This window comes from Vanessa atalanta, chromosome 8 (genome assembly GCF_905147765.1).
Source record: "Vanessa atalanta chromosome 8, ilVanAtal1.2, whole genome shotgun sequence".
Taxonomy (NCBI): Eukaryota; Metazoa; Arthropoda; class Insecta; order Lepidoptera; family Nymphalidae; genus Vanessa; species Vanessa atalanta.
This window is the reverse complement of record NC_061878.1, coordinates 3,709,327-3,730,919: the sequence shown is the minus strand read 5'-3', so window position 1 is coordinate 3,730,919 and position 21,593 is coordinate 3,709,327. Positions and strand designations below refer to the sequence as shown.

At 32.3% G+C, this 21,593-nt stretch overlaps 1 protein-coding gene across 1 annotated transcript in view; it reads left to right on the top strand.

The window, feature by feature from the left end:
- The first annotated feature begins 4,651 nt into the window (after positions 1 to 4,651).
- Positions 4,652 to 21,593, top strand: part of LOC125065587 (caskin-1) — a 237,735-nt gene continuing 220,793 nt past the window's right edge. The window contains exon 1 of the mRNA XM_047673287.1: positions 4,652 to 4,923. Coding sequence (XP_047529243.1) covers positions 4,908 to 4,923 — 16 coding nt within the window. The 5' untranslated portion in view covers positions 4,652 to 4,907. The remainder of the gene's footprint in view (positions 4,924 to 21,593) is intronic.

The following is a 21,593-nucleotide window of genomic DNA, read 5'->3' as shown; positions in this document are numbered from 1 at the left end:
GCCGAGCACGAGATGAATTATAAACACAAATTAAGCACATGAAATTTCAGTGTTGCCTGCCTGGGCTTGAACCCGAAATCATCGGTTAAGATGCACGCGTTCTAACCACTGGGCCATTTCGGCTCTGTCTATCATTAATATATTCTAAAAGTATTGGATAAATTTTGATCTATGTTTCACAATAAATTTACCGCTCATAATCAAACATTTTCGAACATTCATTTGTCTTATTTGTTACATACTTATATTAATTCAGTAATAAGTAAATCGACATTATAAAATATACCTACGTAATATTTTCTTGCTAAGCTCACTATTCTATTCTGTTCACTTCTCTGTTCTATAAAGAGTTACGCTCGTTGTTTATTTATTATTATTTTTTTTTTAATTTGGAATGAATTACATATTGCTTTAGAGATATAGATAGTTAGCAACAACATTTTTGTTACATCACTATGGTATTAGATATACTGCAGTCAATCTTCAGACTGACTACCTGAGAAATCGGATTTAGATCATTGATGTAAATTGAAAGAGATCGCGTAGGAGTCCCTCAAGAATCTATTTTGAGTCCATTTTCTCTTCCTAATTTATACAAATGACCTGCCTTGCTTTTTAGGTAACAATAAGATATTACATACACACTACTATACACTATACTTATTTTCAATCCATCATACATAAATTTTATGTCAATTACTTGATGTATTCTTTGATCTTTAAAATGACACAACGGATTTTGATGCGGTTTTTTTAAATATAGATTGATTCAAGAGGAAGGTTTATATGTATAATACATGTACAATATATATTAGAGAAACTCAACTCATATTTTTGGAAACTCATATTTTTGGAGGTTTCTAAAGTGATATCGTAAATAAACACATTTTATTGCGCCGCGATGTATTACTCACAATAACTATTTTTTATACTTTACTTTTTACGAGAAACAATAGCTTATTTTCGAAGCAGCTTTAAGCAATATAGCATTAATCCTTATCCACTTAAACACATCGTGCATCTAATATAGATCAATATGGCCCTTTACAGCATGTAATTTAAATGAATATTTTCGAAGATATTACAGATTTAAAACGCAGGAAATTAGCGGTTTGTACTGTTTAATGACTGAAAAACTATGATCGTTGAAAGACATTCTGTAGTATATTTAGTGGCAGCATTGCACCCATGCAAAGTCGGAGCGGGTCGCTAGTTTTTATATAAGAAGTGAAATCTCTAACAAAGAAAAGTAAGTTGAGAACGAAATCTTAAATTCCAATGAGATATTAACGTATATAAAAATAAGTTTTTTCTGCGAGCTCAGCTGTATGCTTGTGGACAACTGCCAAGGAGGCTAGGATCGAATCGAGTTTATTTTCATCCCTGGTTAAGGAGCAATCCAGGAGGTCAGTGTTGGGATCTGTCTCTCCCCTTTTCTCTGAAGAGTTCTACCGAATGGGCGCGGGTTGTCGCACGGGAGGGACGGTGGATACTTTATGTCGGAACGATTTACGAACCCTTTTAGTTCATGCAATCTTTGGTGGGTATGAATTCCATCTAAACCAAATCCCCACCGGGAGGGCCCGCCGTATTAAAAATGTCGGTGGATCAACTAAATTCAATACCAGCATTGTAAAGAACACAACTGAAAAAATTACAAAAACCTCTATTAATACTATAAATAAATTAGCCGAGCCAACAGTACAGTCAAGGAAATAATAGTTAACAACCGAGAGAGAGATTTGGTAGATATTTGACAAGGTTCAAATTTAAACCTTACCTTGCCTGATTCTGGTAATTTGAGTAAAATTTACATTTGACCATTGAAGATTATTATGTACTAAGATCATTAATTTGCGGACTATTGTAATTAAAACAAGACGGCTGTTTTATATAGGGACACTTAAGTCCTAATTATCCGCCTCGGGCAACTGCTGACTCTAATTAACATAGTTTTGTATAAATACTGTTATTTCCATATATACATTTATACCAAGCGGTCCGTGGATCAACTTAGCGATCAACTAATTGCTAGCCGACCCGGGGTTTGTCCTGGAGTTCGATGAACATGTACAAACATTTATGTATGTAAATATAAACCATTATTGTAGAATAATAAACAGTCTGTTAAACAGAGGTTTTTGCATAAAAACTTATATAAGTAGGAAAATAAAAAAAAATAAATATATTTGTTCCAATATGAGACCACATGACCACTGAGTTTTCACATGCTTTATTTAGGCTTAAAACGGGAAACTGAGTGAACGAAGAAGACATCGTGAGGATACTTGTATGTTTTATGCTAGCCTGCTAATATAGGTACTTAGAATATATTTACTTTATAGATGATATATAAACAATTTTTATAAAATTAAAAAAATTAACAAGAAAGAAACGATCAATCGTAAGACTTATGAATTAAATTTATAAAATAGACAAACTTCCATTGTCTTCAAATAATATTATATAAGTCTTTTGTACGTGTGTATGGAACTGACCTACTTCTATTCGATTTTGAAGGTCCAAATCCAAAGGTTACGCAATTTACGTTATGTATCTATATGCCTCAGGTGGCTAAGATCAGACTCAGCAGGAGTCATTAAAATTTTTCAGCTAGATTATGTAAGGACGGGCAGGAAGGTACTAAACTTATATATTTGTAATAGCATAATTATAGGCAATATATGTGACACAATTATAATTAATTAATGAAAAATAATTTATTAAAATCAGCCTCCGATATACTTATATAACATGTTAAAGTCTATTTATAGAGACTAAAATAATTGATGACGTAAATGTATTTAGTGAAAGTAATGTATTTGTAGCTTTACATATAATTTTCAGTCTATTAGTGAGACACAAGTGAACATCTGAATAGCATTATTAAAGTTTGTTGTGCTGGATACGTTTTCTAACTTAAACAATGTTAGAACAATCTAATTGCAGTGTTCATTCCAACAAGACGTGAATTCAATTTCCAGTTCTGTTTGCTATCATTGTATCTAACTATAGTCCTCGACTTCGCTTGAGCAGTGAAACAATTAACCCTGTTGTACCGTCGTAGACTGAACAAATATCGCACTGCTAGAGTCAAGTTCGGCGACTTTTCAATTTAGTCGCGTAATAACGGTAGCGTAAGCTACGATTGTAGTTTCGTGTCGCGTAGTATCTACGTTGAGCGTAGCATGTTGGTAGCTTCTCTGACGGCTATCGATTAGTCGCACGGTCCAAACCGAGCTTTGACGAACACACCCGAACGCGCCCGGCGCTATACGAACCACGTCCATACATAGCGGAAGTAATGAAATGTACAAAGGATATGAACCGGAAAAATTGTCGCTCTCCTTTTTCCACACATCTTATACCCGTCAAAGGGACTTCCCTGTTAGTATTTCCTTTCGTCCTACTAAAGGCTAATACTTTTGTAATAGCACCGGCATTACTCTAAACTATTTTATTTTCATTTATTAAGATCTCTGATAATACCTTTTATTAGTAGTTATTATAGAGTTACATTGGCAGTGTCGTATGTTAGAATTTTATTGCACTTCTAGGAATGCAGAGATCCTTTGAAGGTGCTTCACATCTGAGAGTACTGGAAAAGCTTCCACTTTTAAAAGTGAGAGCATCATTAACGTTAAGGTTAATTGGTTGTATGTACGTCGAGGGCCTACTTCAGATGTAGAATGTTCCGCGTTACGACTGCAGCCGTCGAGTGCTGAAGGCGATTTAACGTATTGTAATACGAGTTTATACGAGGCGCCGCCCCCTTCGCACGGCGTCTTGCTGGCGACTTTAGCTTAAAGATCACGATAGTCGTCCGTTAACGCAGGCTAAAACCAGCCGGCATCGATTCAATCGTTCTATGTTTGAAAATTCAAAATTTCGATTCACCATTCTGTTTCTGTTAACGCCGCCGTCGATCGAATGCCGGGGGATGGGGTGGCGCACCCCGCCATACGGTTTTATTTATGGTATATTTTGACGTGCGCTTTCGCTGCTAACTTCATGTTGCCTAGATAATGGGGTGATGGATAGTGTTATCGGTCGCTATTCACCGCGAACTGTACTCGCACCGTGCTCTTATTATTGCAGTGTTTTACGGAAATCCCGTAAGCTCTACCGATTTGCGCTATGTATTTTCATAATTTTTACATGGCATAACCGGCGTTCCATTGGACGTTATTTTGGTGAATGTAGCTGAACTTCGTATGTTTGTGTTTAAATATGGCAAATATGTACTTGTTAAATGGTTAAAAGTGGTGTTATATTAATAAAAAAAAATATTAAGTATTAAATAAAAATATCAGTGAAGTGTGCATTGCAGTAAAATAAAAGGTAAGTTAAATATTTTCTGACGTTTAAAAAACTCGTTTTGTATTTGAATTCATAAATTAAAATATTATGTTTATTAAAATATTTTTTGTCTTATTTAATCAGATATCTTTGAAATTATTATAAAAAATCATACAAAGCTTATTTGTAGCAATATTATTAATGTTTACCCAAGTGTAAACATGAAAGGCCGGTTTTAGTCGAAGCGCCATCTATTAACAATATGTATAGGCTTACATTAGTTCCCGAAGTTGTCGCTGTTTCCAGCGCTAAAGTGTCAGCCGGCGGCACGCCTGCAGTCACGCGGCGTTGACGCGCGTCGCAACATGGTTGCGTGGGTGTAGATCGTTCAGTGATAAACTATACTTGTTTTCTTTCTTATCAACTTTACTACCAGTGTTTTTACTTTATCTAACGTTTATCAACACCTTGGATCAAATTGCGGAATGTTACAACTGAGTGTGTAGTGGTATACTTACATGAAAGTGTTGGGTCTGTGTGAGTGTTTTGTTATTGCAGCGGCCGACACGGGCAGGATTTTGGCGGTGCATTAAAGGTCTAGGTCCGGCATGAGGAAAATAAACGGTAGGTTAAGTTATTGCTTTTGAAATCATTGCAGATTATTTGAGTTATTAAAAACATGCAGATAAGACTACCGTGTGAAAAAGCGTTCGGGTCTGGTCAAGATAAGGACATCAGAACCGTTGCAAACGAAGATCACTCTTAAGACGCAGCGAATAAAATTGATAGCATTTGAATTAACATGTAATATTATGACAACCTATTGCTAAGTTATCTATATACCGACGTAGATATAGATAAGTATGTTTATAGATGAAGAAACTATTCAATACAGTATTTATTTAAAACATCATTGTATAAGAATCGTTTTTATATTTGAAGGCGTAACTTATCGATCATTTATAATTGGGTGTTCATGGTGCGTAACTATTAATGGGGGTACACGTACTGTACAGTGGCAATGAAAGAAAGCTGTGATGAAGAAACTTCTATTATTCTGACAATAGCCGAGCTTCAATAAAAAGTTATTACTCGCACACATCTCGAAATAGAGTTGCCTAAGTGAGGAGCGACCGAAATCATTAACCGTAGCAGATCCCATACAAATGGTCTATAAACGTAATCCTACTATGTTCGATGGGCTGAGCCGAGATGTTTTATGAAATTGTCGGTTGGGTCACGAACAAAAAACTTTAAAATTATAGTTTCATTTTAAAAAATATTCCTTAACCGGAGGTCAATAAAGGCCATTGTAAATTGCGTCAGAATTGTGAATAAACGATAAGAGATATATATTTGTATGTAAATTATATTCAGCTTCATTATCATCTAGTCAAGGTTAACTTGTGCTCGCCGCAGAAATATGAGAAGTGATGGAAATGCAATATGATTATATATTGCATTTGACTGCATGTGAAGATAACACCCGAGATTAGGTTCCAATGATTTCCAGTGTATAGGTAAACGCACTGGGAGGTCGGATATTAGAGGCGACAGAACAAGATTTATTGTTTAGTGATTGCGAGTGACAGAGCGCACAGCGCAGAACACCTATTTGTTTTAATAACATGCTGGAATGAAGAGCTATACATTGCGCCGCCTTTTGATTTCAACATGTCTCATGTTTGATACTACATGCATTTATAAAATAAGCACAGGAAATTGCTGTTGAAAAACAATATACAATAGAAGCTTGATATAGTAATATAAATAATTATTAACATGTGATTGTAATTAAAAAGATATTTAAGCTACTATTTTAGATGTTATTTGATAATGTTTAAATATGCAAGAATTTCACGTGTTGAAAAGTTTATGGCATTCTTCGGAGTTCAATGGTCGCAGGCCGCAGCTTAGTTAATATGCCTGCACGTAGCGGCAGAAAATCAAATAAACAGTCGCTTTCATCTCCGGTTTATCGGCGATGCACTTCGTAGCCTTGCACTTTACCGTGTGTTCAACACAACTGTTCATTCCAGCGACCATTACTCAGGCCGTCGAGGTTGTCGACTTAATTCATTATCGATCTTGCATTCCGATAAAAATTGTTATGCATAAGCTCTTGTATACAACATTTTTTAAAACAATCAACTAAACTGTTTACTTGAATTAATTTGCATATATGTAATTAAACTATTTATTCGTCTTTAATGTTGACGGTTTTATGGCTATTAAAATTTAATTCACAGTAATCAGTGATTGGTAATTAATTATCATAAAGTTCATAATAGATCAATCGAAGCGAGTTACTCGAATATCCATTCGAAGCTCCAATATTGTTCCCAGTTCGCTGAACCAACAGTCCATTTGCTGGAGATTAATAATAATTTGAAACATTTAATAGGACTAATGTAGTATATAGACAATGCTTCTATTGATTTTACCAGTGGTTCGAATTACTCCAATATTGACAATAAGCGGTAGTTTAGATGCTCCTACGTGCCCAGGGACTCGATGAGAGGACTACGTGACTCCCAGTTCATTGCTCTAGTTTTTTACCACTTGGTCTCGTGAATGAGTCTGTGGACCTTGGCGCGGTCATAGTTCTTTAGAAACAGGATTTCTATTTGCACAAAAACGAAAAATATGCACTTAATTATTCTATGCAGTACACAACGCAAATGTCAATTAAAAATGTTGGAAAATTATATAGTTTTATTATGAACGGTTTATATAAGTGTAATAGCATAAGATTATACCAGAAATATTGTTCAACGTGATATAATTTTCGGTATTAAGTCTTTTTCGGTGAAATCAATGGGTGTCACTTCGTGTGACGATGCTGTGAATGCTGATTTTCAATAGAACATTAGCACTGAATATGGTGGCGCCGCGCGTGATTGCCATTTTGATTGAGATCACACGTCTGTTACAAATTGTCGCTCTAAATCGCACGTGACAGTAATATGTTTACTCGTTACTATGCAACGATAAAAGTAACAATTGAAAATTCACAAAGCTCAAATATATTACGTCCCCAAAGTTGAGTTCATCTACAAAAGGAATCTCATATTGAATTTTTATTTTATGCATAAGCGAATGCAGAAGGGTGGACAATATTGATAAGTTTAATACTTTTTCAGCGACAGTAACAAATATATTTATACGTGTTGAAAATTAAAATAAAAACTTATACAATATATCAGATATTAGCATATTTATTTTTATTTAATGTTTGCAATTACCTTTTAATACAACCGGACTTTACTTAAAGCTACAGTAATTTCCATCTTTAATTTTAAACAGGTAAGAGAGTGCACGTTGTTCGCTCGTTTGCTTCAAGGGTGGTGTGATATATTCAGAGCCCATTTAAATATTCCCAAGGGTGATAAGGGGAAGGGATGCGAACCGGTTAATCAAGTAACGTGATCCATTTATCTGGAGCACTCTTGATACGGTGTCTCTGAGCTTTAGAGTATTGGAGGTTCGTTTGGGGTTGAGATTGGATTCTAAGATTAAGTAAATTATTTCTTGTTTATTAATATTAAACTATAGGATTTGATGGTAGATTAGATAACGATGAATTACAGGGCAAACTGGGTTTAAGTCTTTGGATAAAATTTATTTACTATAGTGTACTTACTAAAATCATTTGATTTTAAATAATAACGCTTATATTACTTATAGTTGCATGTTTAAATCGGCTTTGTAAATCTTTATTTACTATGAAAATTGCACCTACTTCTGTTAGCTATAAAGGTGTCTAGGAGACAAGAGTGAAATACGAGATAGCCTAGAAAATATAGATGCCCTATTGGCAATGAATATTCAAACTCGAATTCTTGATAGCAATATCAATGGAATTAGATCGATCGCGATGCAGTGAAATTGGAAACAGAGTCGCTCGGGTGCAGCATTTCCACGTTTTACTGCATTCGATCTATTTACGTGTTTATGAATGCCGATAAAGCTTAAGCACGTTGAACTGCTTCGCGCCGACCAATGTTTCGAAAGATGCTGTATTATGCATTTCAATTGGTTTTTCGTTGTGTTGCATCTTAAAGAGGCACGTTGAGAAGAAATGTTTGAGATAACTAGATTTTTGTTTGTGAAATCTTTTGTTGATACAATGTAAGCATGTTTTTGTTATTACAAATTTTAATATTCTTCGTTTAATCTTGAAATTAAATCTAAAATAAACTTTGTGTGATTTTTTTCGACGTTCATTCGATTTGGCTCTATTTTAAGTTTATGATTAATATAAAAAAGGATGAAATGAATAAATTAATTTACGCAATATATATAAGTTTTATTTTTATCTGTATCAGTACATATAGATTTTTGGACAGAATTTTTTTTCTGGGTATTAACTGCTTTTAGTATGTACGTCTTAGAGAATAATCTTTTCAACCTAAACTATTTGAAGTTATCCATTAGTTTCGTTTAAAACAAGAATAGTTTCAAAAATATTTTGAAATAAAAGACTTGGTATGAAGTAAAGTAACTAAATTTTATTTAAAGTTAATTCTGCGAATTGTTGATATCTGGATTGTAAATGAATTTAAGAAGGTATTTTGAAGAAGTTACAAATAAAAGATAAAAGTGGGCGTGAATTTTGTGTTGCAAATTTAGAATTCAACAAAAGGATAAGAGCATTGGGATGTGACCTTCGTGAAGTTCTCGGGAATTAAATCGAATTTTTCATTTATCTATCTATACATAAATAACATAGTATTTACTCAACGTTTTCTATTAAAGGATTTTATGAGAACTTGAATAAATTAATACTTACTATGCGCACTGATGTGTACAAAAAAAATATTAGAGTTAATGTACTACAAAAAATGTTCACTGTAGTAAGGATTCATAAATATTTATACACATTACAATAAACGAAATTCCCAGTTAACGCTGGTTCAATGTTGTAATATCGTGATTAAATAATTATTATGATAATTAATATTGTAGTCGAAGTAAGGAATTAAACACGATTAAGTTGAATGTCTAACAATGCAACTCGTTCATCGGCCCGGGAAATGACGTCATGGCACAAACTTCCTGTCTTCTCGACCTTCACCTAAAGCCTACACGTGACGCCATATATAATATCCTTTGTAATTTTAAAATATTTATTCAAACGGTTAAATATTCCTACAATCGTCAATTATGTTTCTATTTGTCTTGAATGAAACAAAAAAGTTCTTAACATATTAAAACTTTTTGGACGTTTATTAAAAAAAAGCTTGTTCAAAAATGAACCTATTCATGGAATTGTTGTCGTATAACAATTTTCAATTATGGTTCCAATTCAGCACTTTCTTGAGCGTTCATGTTCGACAAATAAATAACTATTTGAGACTTTCTTGCCTGATTAAACCTGGGTCGTGAGTCACGAGGCTGTCGAAATAGTGAAAAGCCATCTTGCTACCGTGTAACAATACTGTGTTTTGTCCGCTATCGACAATGTGAAGGAAATCCTGTCCGGATCAGGTTGGCCTTTCAATGAATCAAAGTTCGCACTAATGTATACAGCGTTTGCAATTTATAGTTTATACGTAATTGTTAGATACCTATGCATCAAGGCTTCATGCATACTTGTTTATTTATTATTTAGAACATATTTACTGTACTGATAATTGACAATACTGTTTTTTGTCCCACATCATTCATGAATTTATTCTGTTTATCAATTAATAAAACATTGTGGTTATCTTTAAGTTATTAATCGTTATTCAGTAATAAGCGAAAGATAAAAAGTACCTGAAAAAAAGGAAGAACGTAAATGCGTTACTTGCACGCAATGAAGTTAATCAGTAAGTATTTCTTTATACTTACAATCAGCCATTTTATTATTTGCTTCGACGTTTAAACGGAACGTACTTGACCCGTTGTCACTCATAATATTGTCAAAATGACAATAATAAATAATCCCTCATAATGTTCGTAACATGACGTAACAGCGAAGTTTTTGTTTGATATTTACATCTGGTTTTCTATACATTATGTATGGGTTAGTTCTAGAGTTTCTGGCATTGTCTTAAGTGTTACGTTGCCATACATTGCCAGCGAATACTACGCTCTATTTCTTTAAAATCTAGTTTGTTTTTGAAACCTAAATATGGAAAGAATATAAATTAAAATGAAAAAATTTAACAGATACATGAAAAATATTTTTTACAAATGAATAACACCAGAATGAACCATTATCAGTAAAAAGTATTAAGAAAATAACATATATATACAAGAAAAGAAAGTTAAAATACATTAAAGTACTTATAAAACGATAAACTTATTGAAAAATCGATTGATGTATAAAAACAGAGTATTTAGAACTACGTAAATGAACTAGCGAAGATCCTTAACAGAATTATTGTAAACAACATACGCGTAGTTAAAATAAATACATGCATCGTCGATTATAACGAACCATAGACAATGATATTACCTTTTATGTACATACATTGTCTAGCTTCCACGTATTGTAGATCGAATAAAGCAAACTGGCCGGAGTTTAGGATTCCTATGGTTACTATTCGTATTAACTGGTAAAGGTTATTGTATACATAGATTTTATGGAATTTATTAATGTTGAGATTTGATAAGAATTGAAAAGAATTAATCATAGCATATTACTTCATTAATATACATTTGACATTTGCCGAATCGAACGTTATTGTAAGGTATCTTTGTTATTTACAGTCAAGCTCAAAAATAAACATAGACAAACAAATTAATTTACAAATGCAGTATTACATTATTGTATAACAATATGTATAAATTTGTTGTCGTTTTGAACGAGACTGTACCTTTAATATGTTCATACACTAACTTGTTTATATCTTTAATGTTGGAGCGTAGGCTTATGATTAGTTTTGCAGCTCTATTCAATTGCTCAGATATTAATGATAGAACAAAAATAGTACATTATTTACAAGACACCAACTAATGGTTCGTTAAATGTTGGTTATATATTTCTTAGAGTGTTTAGGGACCATTCATAAAGTATATTCGCAAGAACGATAGGGGAAGCTGTGGTCTAGAGGGAAGGGTGTTAATGTGATTGTAATTCATCAACATTACTGATGTAATGTGAAAAAGAAGTCGTTAAATTCTTTAAGTGATAAACTTACAGCTGGACAATGTTGGAATTGGTTAGCTTAATCCACCATGCTACTCTTCTCCCCCTTATTCGGTTCTTATTCGGTTTTCTTTAAAATTTCTGAACAACTATTGTAACTTAAAAAATTTACCAAATTATAACGGTTTTTGTGAAGTATTTCTGTCATTTGTAAATAGTTAAACGTTAAAGCACTTGAAGGTATATTACAAAGGAGAATAAAGTTGAAAATGGTTAAGTGTATACAGATTATCTTAGTGCGTATGTGCGTTAAGAATAACGGTGTTATATAAGCAGAAAAAGTTCAATGTTTACCCGTATAAAGACCACAAACTAGTTTAATCTTTAAAAAGCCAAATTTACTGATTCTTTAAATCGCGTTACGGTAATTGCATGTAACGTAACATCATCATAACGGTGCATGTAATAGTGACGTAACGACCATTGACTGTAGCTGAGGACATTCGTGAGTGTACGATAATGTTGTGTAAGGCATTGTTCATACGAGCCCACACAGCGTGCTATCGATCGGTTCAAGATCACGAACGGTTATATGTACACAGTACATGTTTCCAACGACATTTGAACATTTTTTATTTTGTATTAAGAAAGAAAATCTTCTCGGACTCTATGTAAAGTTTTTGATGGAAAACGTACCATAGTTTTACACATAGATTCGTTCAAGATTACGAATGGTCGTTGCATGTTTTGTGAGATATTTTTGATGGGAAACATCTATTGGCGTGACTTGGCGGTAAGAACGGTCAGGAAGTAACGGCAAACGACATGACGCTCTTTTATTCCGTCATGTTAGGTTAGGTTAGCCGCTATATGCCGCTCCTAGTTACCTCATGTGTAAGGCGCGTATACTTTATGCTTCGTCGATATTTATATTATTAAAATAATAAGAAAAATATCTTTATTTAATATATTTATTATCGATTCTTTTGACGGTTCGGTATCAGCTACATTACAGGAAAAAAAATCTCGATGAAAGTCAAAAGTCTTAACCTTTCATATGCGAAATATTTTCACTTATTATATATTTAAGAACAATGTGTTTGTGAATTACGTAAGACTTAATGCGAACCTTACTTGCAAAGTTCTCTCGATTTTAATTCTTAATAAAGTCACATGAATTTTATTAATATAATAACTTAATAAGTATGTTTTAAAGATATGTAAACGATAAAGTAATACAGTATCGCCTTTTATGCTATTATTTATTACATTAATGAAATTATAAAAAGGCATATTTATAAAATATCAATAATTTGCCTTTTATCTCGATACCAAGGTTATAAAGATACAATGTACTTACTTCTACTTTGCATGTTTTTATACTACAAATCTACATTTTTAGTGACTAGGTTAGAGTATTCTTGTCTTATTTTAAATTGATGACGTTGATGAGGTTTATTATTTATCAGTGTTGAAGAATGCAACAGAATTAAAACTTTTTTTTTTATTTTTTTTTTTTTAATTATAAATGACTTGTTTACACCCGCGACTTTGCCAGCGTTTTAGGGGTGGGAGAAGTTCGTTTGTAGGATTTAGGTATATAATGAGGTCTATGTCCTTGCTTGGAGTTCAAGCTTGCTTCGTACCTACCAAATTGACATAGGTCAGTTATACATGTGAGATTTCATATATATATACTGTTATATAATAAAATTTGCACGTGTCTTTTTCAGAGAGATTAGAAAATTATTAAGAAAAGTTAAATGAGTATAGGTTCCTAACACTGCGGCCTACGGGGGCGGTGCAAGGGAGCAAGATAGCATAACGCGTATGAAACCGCGCTTAGTAACTGGTCTAACATATGGCTGAACTTTTTTATTATTATAAATTTGTAATCATTAATATTATAGTGTTATGCCCTAGGGATGTAATAGCTTTGACAACTAATTGCCGTTATGGTTATACAAATGACTCAACTGTTACTGTCTCGAGACCAACCTTCTCATGACATACATAATAAGTAATATTAAGTCGCTTATCGACATGTGAAGAATAGATTAATATGTTTCTCAGGTCATAAAATGTTCACGATTACAGCTCGTAAATGTCCCACTTCTGGGCAAATATCTATTCTCTTAGAGTAAGGTAAAATCTTAATTGAGTTATTTATCTAAGGTGCTTTAAAATTTATTATCAATATCCGTGGTCAGCTTGTATGAAATAATCTTTTATTTTTTTTGTTTTGTGATCTAATTAATTCAATATTTCGAATAGATATAATGTCATGTTTCAAAAGTATAGTTAAAATTTTTAAGTATGTATTACTAGTTAACGCCTGCGGTTTCACCCGCGTGATTGGTTAACCATACAAGTACTATAATTCCAGACTCTAATCTATCTTTGTGCCAAATTTCATTCAGATCCGTTCAGCCGTTCTGTAGTGATTGACACATCGATCCATTCAAATTTGCTCATTCATATTATTAGTAAGACGTTATACATAAAGAGCGTATCTATAAAGCTGAATTGATATTAATAACAAAAGTTTACAGTTTGTCGGTATTTCAAATATACATTAAATCCACGCTTGTCACGTCGTAGTGAAACTGTGAAGCGCAGGTGCTTGTATAATCTATAATAATATTATAAACGCGAAAGTAATTCTGTTACACTTAAGCCGCTATGCTTAAGCCGTTTAGATTAAATTTAGCGAGAAGATAGTTTGAGTCCTGACGAAGGACATAGGCTACTTTTTTAATTTACTTCTCGAGAGGGTAAAATGTGGGTTGACAGTAAGACGCGCGGGTCAAGCGGCAAATTCCGCTAGTAATATTATATATACTAAAACCTTCTTCGTAATTCATAATCTCATATAAATTTTATTTAAAATTTGAAAAACGAACGTTGTTTTCACACGAATTGTATCCGTTTCATATTTTAAAACAATTTAGCATCATTAATCTACAATAAGTGTATATATATCGTACAAAACGTTTAACTTTATGGCACAAGAGGTTGGTTATATGAAACTGTAATTAGCCTCTATTATAATCCTTCCACCGTAACGCTACCAAGGACGCCGAGTGGTCTCGTAACAGCCCTTTATCACACTTAATGGTCTATATTATTATCTGAATAAACTATGTTAAAGTATGAGACATATCTTCTAACCAATGTATTTTAGTATATAAGATTCCAAACCCATTCGATTGTGATAAAAAATTGGCTCAAAAAAAATATCTTAATTTACGTTTAATGTAAACCCTTAGTCTATACTTGCCCTCGTCCCGTCTTAAAGTAATTATTCTATTACTTTAAGACGGGACGAGTAATTAGTACATTATTAAACGCTTTATTATTTATTTCTTCTATGTTGTCGGTACGGACAGGCCTGGCTTGTCGAATTAGGCAACCTAGCTTGGGCGTCCGAATTTGTGGAACGATTGCTCTATAATAAAGGTGGGTCGCTAGTTATTATTATTTTTAATTTTGATTGTTATTGTCTTAATGCTTTTGCCCACATATGCATTTAAAATGCATTGAAGTTATAACAGAAAATATGTCAGTTACTAAGACAGATGAAAATAAATTAAAATATTTTTTATTGCTAATTTTATTGAATATAATAATTTATATTGAATATATTGTTATATTGAAATTTAATATTAGACTTGTATTAACACATATTTATGTTACGGGAATAGCTTCGTGTAGTCTGTTTTAGGGAGAGGGTGGCCAAAAGTTATTATTAAACGAAACAATAAAAACATAGACTATATTAGAATATTTCATACTTAAAGTTCCCAACTAATTCAAATAAAAAAAAAAACATTATATATGAATTTTAAAGTCGGACGGGCGAATGTACCACCTGATGGTTACCATCACCAATAGACATTGAAGCTGTAAGAAATATTAAACATTCTTTACATCACCAATGCCCACTACAGCCATGTGGACTAAGATGCTATGTCCCTTGTGCCTGTAGTTACATTAGTTTAATCAAAGCGAAAAAAACACAAAGTATTACTGTTTGGCAGATCAATATCTGATATGTGGGTGGTATTTCCACAGATGGGTCTGCACAAAGTCTTACCACCAAGTGAAACCCTTTTTTATTTCGCTGAAAAAACTCGTCGTTTGGAGGAGGTATGTGAGACTCGCCCGTGCCTAGAACGCCTAGTGTGACCTAGTACACCGGGATATTCACTAAAAAACCAGCGGTAACTTTTTCGTCTCTTCGGCGAGCGCTATGACCAAGCGAAACCCTTCTGCATTATGATTCCAAAACAGAACATAAATGTTGTTTAAATTAATAACCTAAACGAGGTGGAAAAATATGTTTTTCCACCTCGTTTAGGTTATTAAATATGAAAGGTAGTAAAAAGTTATTTTATGTTTAGTTATTTTATATTATTTATCTTAGATGCTTAAAGTTTAAAGAAGTTTTTTCATCAATATCCGTGTTTTAAGATTTTTTTCAAATACATGTGTCAATTTGTCGTGCTTCAAAAGTGTATTTAAAATTATATCAGTATATAGTATAATATAGTAATATATAGCATATTATTTTTATTATTAGTATATTTAAAAAAAAATGGACACAAACTTATTAATAAATAAAAGTATATGTGGCTAAATATAAAACAGATGACATTTAAATAATGTTTGAATACATCCGAAGTGCTTTGTAGGGATACGCAATTTTTTCGTCATCCACAATCTTCAAGAGCTCTCGTATTTAAAAATCGGGTCAAGATTTACTCGGGACTAACAGAAGTACTTCCACTTATCCCTATATAAGAAGTGTCATTTGGAATTTTGATAATAATATGAATATTTTCTGAATTTTTCATATATTTATGATGCGTTCGCTTCATAGTCATATTAAGTTGTTGTTGTATATATTTTACAAGTAATATCATATGTATTAAATTATTATATTCACAATATATCCATTTATGACTGGACTCGCGAATACCGCTAATTCCTCGTAGGTCTAAGCAATTAAATGCTCCTGAGCAAATCGAGTTTGGATAGTCCATGTGAATATTTAACTTACTTGAATTCTTTGTCGTGTCCAAATAAAACGTATTTTTAATTTACGTTCTGGACGATATTCGTATAAATTAATTAAATAAAATCTCTAGACGTTGACATGTATACAATCACAGCAAATACGCGAATACTGCGTCGAGTGAAGTTACCATAACATGACAACATACCATTCTCTGTGTAAACAACTGATTCGTGTAATGGTAAACAAATGAACAACGAAAATAGTATAGATACTTACTTAGTAATTATGGATTTAATGTATTATAAAGCTTCTACGTTCTTGACTGTATATGTTTTATTAAAATCTTCGTCATGTTCTCCAAGTTTTTTTTATACATGTTATTTAGTAACCTACGCTACAATATAAATAGATTTAATAATAAAAAAATAATCCCAGAATAAGCAAATAAATAAAATTGTAATAAAAACGAACAAATATTAAACTATAGAGAAACACAAGTAATATTTGTGATAAAATAATCGTGACTTCATTGAAAACTTACGAGTATATTACTTTTCGAAATGCCGTAAATAAAATTATCACGAACTTTTGTAATATTCATAAAATCCGTTACGAAATTTCCCTTATAAAGATTCAATATATATGTATCTACATTTTATCACGCTTTTTACATTTATGAGATATTAAATGGAATAACGACATATGTAGCAAAATGCATCACAATTCATTTAATTTCGTCGACGAACTTGCATATTAATTGAATATTTTCCATTTCTGTTACAACCCGACGTTTTATCTTCATCTGATAAAAAACACACTTTACTCCTTTATTTATGAATGCAACCTTCATTAAAATGTAAATACGAAAATTAAATAATGAAAATAACGAATTTTTCTTTTAAATACTTTCTTGAATAATGCTAATTTCTTAATATCCTTACACCGCAATAAGTCACTTAAGATGTTCATTAATTAAAGGATTTCTTAACTTAAAGTTGCTGATTATACAATCTTTATTCAAGGGATCGTTGAATAAAAGTTATCTCTTCCCACGACGTTTATCAAAATGTCATCGTAAATTATGAGATAATATTGCGCGTGTCTATTAATATTTAGCTGTTATACATCTATTTAATGAATAATAGCTCTTAATGACACGATCTTAAGGACATTAAATGCAAATGATTTGCTATTTATGACAGCAAAATGACCCTGGCAGATCGACAAAGGCTCGCGTATTGTCGCTCGTGAGTCACGACTCGAAAGTGACAACTTTCAAGGATAGTCGAAGATAAAAGTGTTATTCGTATCCTGTTTATTGTTAAAAAATATAATAGTTCCATTGTGGTTGCTATTGATGTGTTCGATACACCAATATTTATGCGAATGTCAGATTGAATCTTGTTCTTATTAAATATATTATGGTCTAGCTACATTATTCTAATAAAATATATATTAGCGTATAAAATCGATAACCTTACTATACCATAGAATATAGACTATAGATACGATCTTAACTTTTATATTAATAATATACTTCTGAACAGTATAATTTATTTATTTATTTTATTTAAAATAGGTAGGCAGATGATTCACCTGAAGCATCTGATGGTAAGTGGTCACCATCATCCGTAGACTTAGTATTGTAAGAAATATTAACTATCGTTTACATCATCAATATTATGTCCTTTATCCCTGCAGTTATACCAGGTTACTAACCCTTCAAACCGGAACAACGTCATATTTAGTATTGCTGTTTGTCGGTAGAAAATGTGACGCGTAGGTGGTACCAAGAGTCGGGTACAAAGCTCCACCACCAATATTAATGTTTAATATTATTAAATTGGTTTGACTGTCATCTTTATTTTAATTTTAAATTAAATATAATGAATGTGCTTTAATCAGCTTTAATAATTTTGGTAACCTTATCACTAACCTCGTGTTTTAATTTAACTTCATTAATGATTTCTAAGAATTCTTATCAATATCTACATATGTATCCGTTAGATATTACCCACGTCATATTTTTATATTCATTTTAATAAAGTTTGATTTGAAACTTCGACCTTCGACATTCGAGGATACTAATAACTGGAAATAAAAAAAAGAAAACATACATATACTATATACCCTACGTAAAAGTGAGTTTGTGTATGAGTTTGATGTTTGCGTCTTAACTACCAATCGACCTTGATTTGCGTACACGTTGTCAGGGTTACAGAAAAGTAACCTAGCACGTGCCCCTCAATTCACACGCGGAAAAGTCGGACAAAATGGAAACAATAGTAAAATACACTAAAGTTACGGACAGCAAGATTAGAGATTAGACTTAAAAAAAAAACTTTGACCTATTATTAACTTTTGTTCTCGAATGTCCATTTCAATACAGCCTCGTATCCGACAAGAGTAATTGGTGTCAATTTTGACGCTTCTAGTTAGTCCCCTCGTTATATAGTTCTGTGATGTATTGATATTCAAAGAATACCATTCAATTATCATCAGAATTGTTATAGATTTTTGTATTTTCGCACTAAACTATCACCCACGTTTTGAAGTTTATAATATTTGTTACAATGTGGATAAACTATAATGTTGTATATTATATTTACAATATTGTATTGTTCTTCTTCTCTGTAAGATATATTCACTTTGCTCCAATGCAATTTGGTATACATGGTAGCTTTTCATACGACACATGGACAACCGAGGTTTTCCTTCACCGAAGATTAACCAATTAATCAACAGCTAATCACCATTCATTGATGGACATGGGATTTTCTCAAAGTACACCAAAGCTCAGCGGATCAGAGATCTCGCGCAAGATACCCATAAATTATTATTATAACAAATTATGTACATGAAAATTCAGTGCTGCTTATCTGAGTTGATGCTGCAGACTTCGGTTAAAATTCAGCGTTCTAACTACTGGGTATTCTCGATTTATATCGTACGGTCCTTAAATCACCATCGATCATGGAACGGTTGAAAACATTTTAACCACGTATTAAAAAATAAATGTAATAATATTTTTTATGAATTAGGTAGATGGACGTGCAAATGAGCCATCTGATGGTAAGCAGTCACCACCACCTAAAGACATTAGCGCCATGAGATATTTCGGTATTTCAATCATTCTTTACAACTGAACCTTGGTAACTAAATTATTTTGTGTTATGCCTGTAGTTACAGTGAAAATTTAAAATCAACGAACACTATCTCTATGTATTTTCTCATCTATGTAATCTAGTATTTTGTAGTAAGACTTTATCCATTCATTATTTTCATCATACGATTTGAAGATATTCGGAGGCAAAGTTAAAAAAATCTACATATATTATGAGTGTAGTTATTCTTAGGTATGTTCTCTTAACGATCTTAAAAAATGTTGCATAATAAAGTTAATCTCTGTTTATTTTATAATGCAAATATTATTCAACAGTAATTATGGTGGTGGGATTCTGAGAAGTTCATTGTGAATTCTTTCCCTAAAGACCCTCCACGTGCATATCAAATAACATAAAATGAAAAACTTCTAAAAGATGCAACATTTTTTAAGTGACAGTATCAAATTAAAAATGTATTTTGAACGCTGTGCAATGTCATATTCTCTTGAAGACGAATAAAGTCAGTTCACCACTGGTTTTGTGGCGTTTCAAAAACTATTCGTTGTATTTAAGGAATGTCTTATTGTCGTATCAAATCTTAATTTTTATACATTTAATCTACACAGACAGAGGTTATCTAAGTTCGCTATTTAGAGTAATTAAAATTAAATTGTATTTTTCTTTAGTATTACTATTTATCTTACTATCCGTTATACGCAACTTTCTGACACGTCAGTAACAATCAATTCGTAGCTTTTAAATTTATTTCGATTATTTATTGTAGTAATTAGCTATTAATAAACATTTGTAAATACAACTACAATGGCAATATTAAAATCGCTTCGCAAGTATTTCAAAGTTGTTTAAGTTTAAAAAAATAATGCTGAATTAATACTCTAGGCATAGTTGTTTCGTAATAGGTAAATAATTTCGCCTAGTAGCACTTATCTTTGTTAAGCATTTTTTGAAATGTAAATTGTCCTATTGTAATATATATTCTAATACAATGCAAACAGAGTCTATTTTGATTTACCATCACATGATTTTGATAATTTGCAGATCAAACATCGAACCAAATTTCGCAGAGTTAATAAACCAATTTGACTTATAATAATTATCTAACATCGTCCAAGTGATATTTACCATAGAAATATGACTTATCAAACTTTGCTTATCGCGTTATTTGCGAGGCGTCCTAAATAATACTTAACGAAAATAAATTCCATTTGAAATTTTATATTTGACAGCGTAATCATAATCACGTCCGTCGGTAAAGTAGGTTCAATATCTATATCATTAAGACTAAATTTTGTGTGAACGGTCGCGAAAATCCGTAAAGTACTTAATGTTTTCAATTCTCTGTAATCGGTTTAGAATTTCCAGAGTTCCACGCCAGTAATTGGATTGTAGAAAGTTGTCCGATGCGGGGTGAGTTTTTCGCGGACTTACCACGAGGCTTTGCGAATCGTATCACTTTTAATCAATACCACTTGAACCCCTTCTGTTTACTTTTCGCGGTTAGCCGGTTGATTAAAAAATGATCGAGTTAGTGAAGAATTAAAGTTGCAATTCATTTATCATTTCTGATAGCTTCGTTAGATATTTTGTGAATAAATGTTGGCTATGAATTTACGAGTAATATTTGAGGTAATCGTATCGTATAACGAATATAATAATTATGTTTATTGATTAGGAAGTATAATATTGTATTTACATTTATATGAGACTTCGCCTCTGTATTTGTTTAAAGACATCGTACAATACCAGTTAAAGTCGTATCGAATTCTCATTGAAGGTAACGCAATATGTTTCCATATCAAACTTCAACGTTGATCGAAATCGCAGGATGTGTGATATATTCCTTTCAATACGCCGCGAGAAGCGGAGTACTCCACCATTTTTTATAAACTCTTCGCATATCTTTTAATATTGAGCGAGGGAGCAGATGTTAGGATCCTTTTACCATCTTTCACTTATTCGGAGTCGCTCACACGTCACGGGGTGTAATGTGCAGGAGGGTTCCACTAAAATGTACTAGACATAATCGCTGACATGACAGCCGTTGCTTTAGATTTATTTTGTGATAACTCTC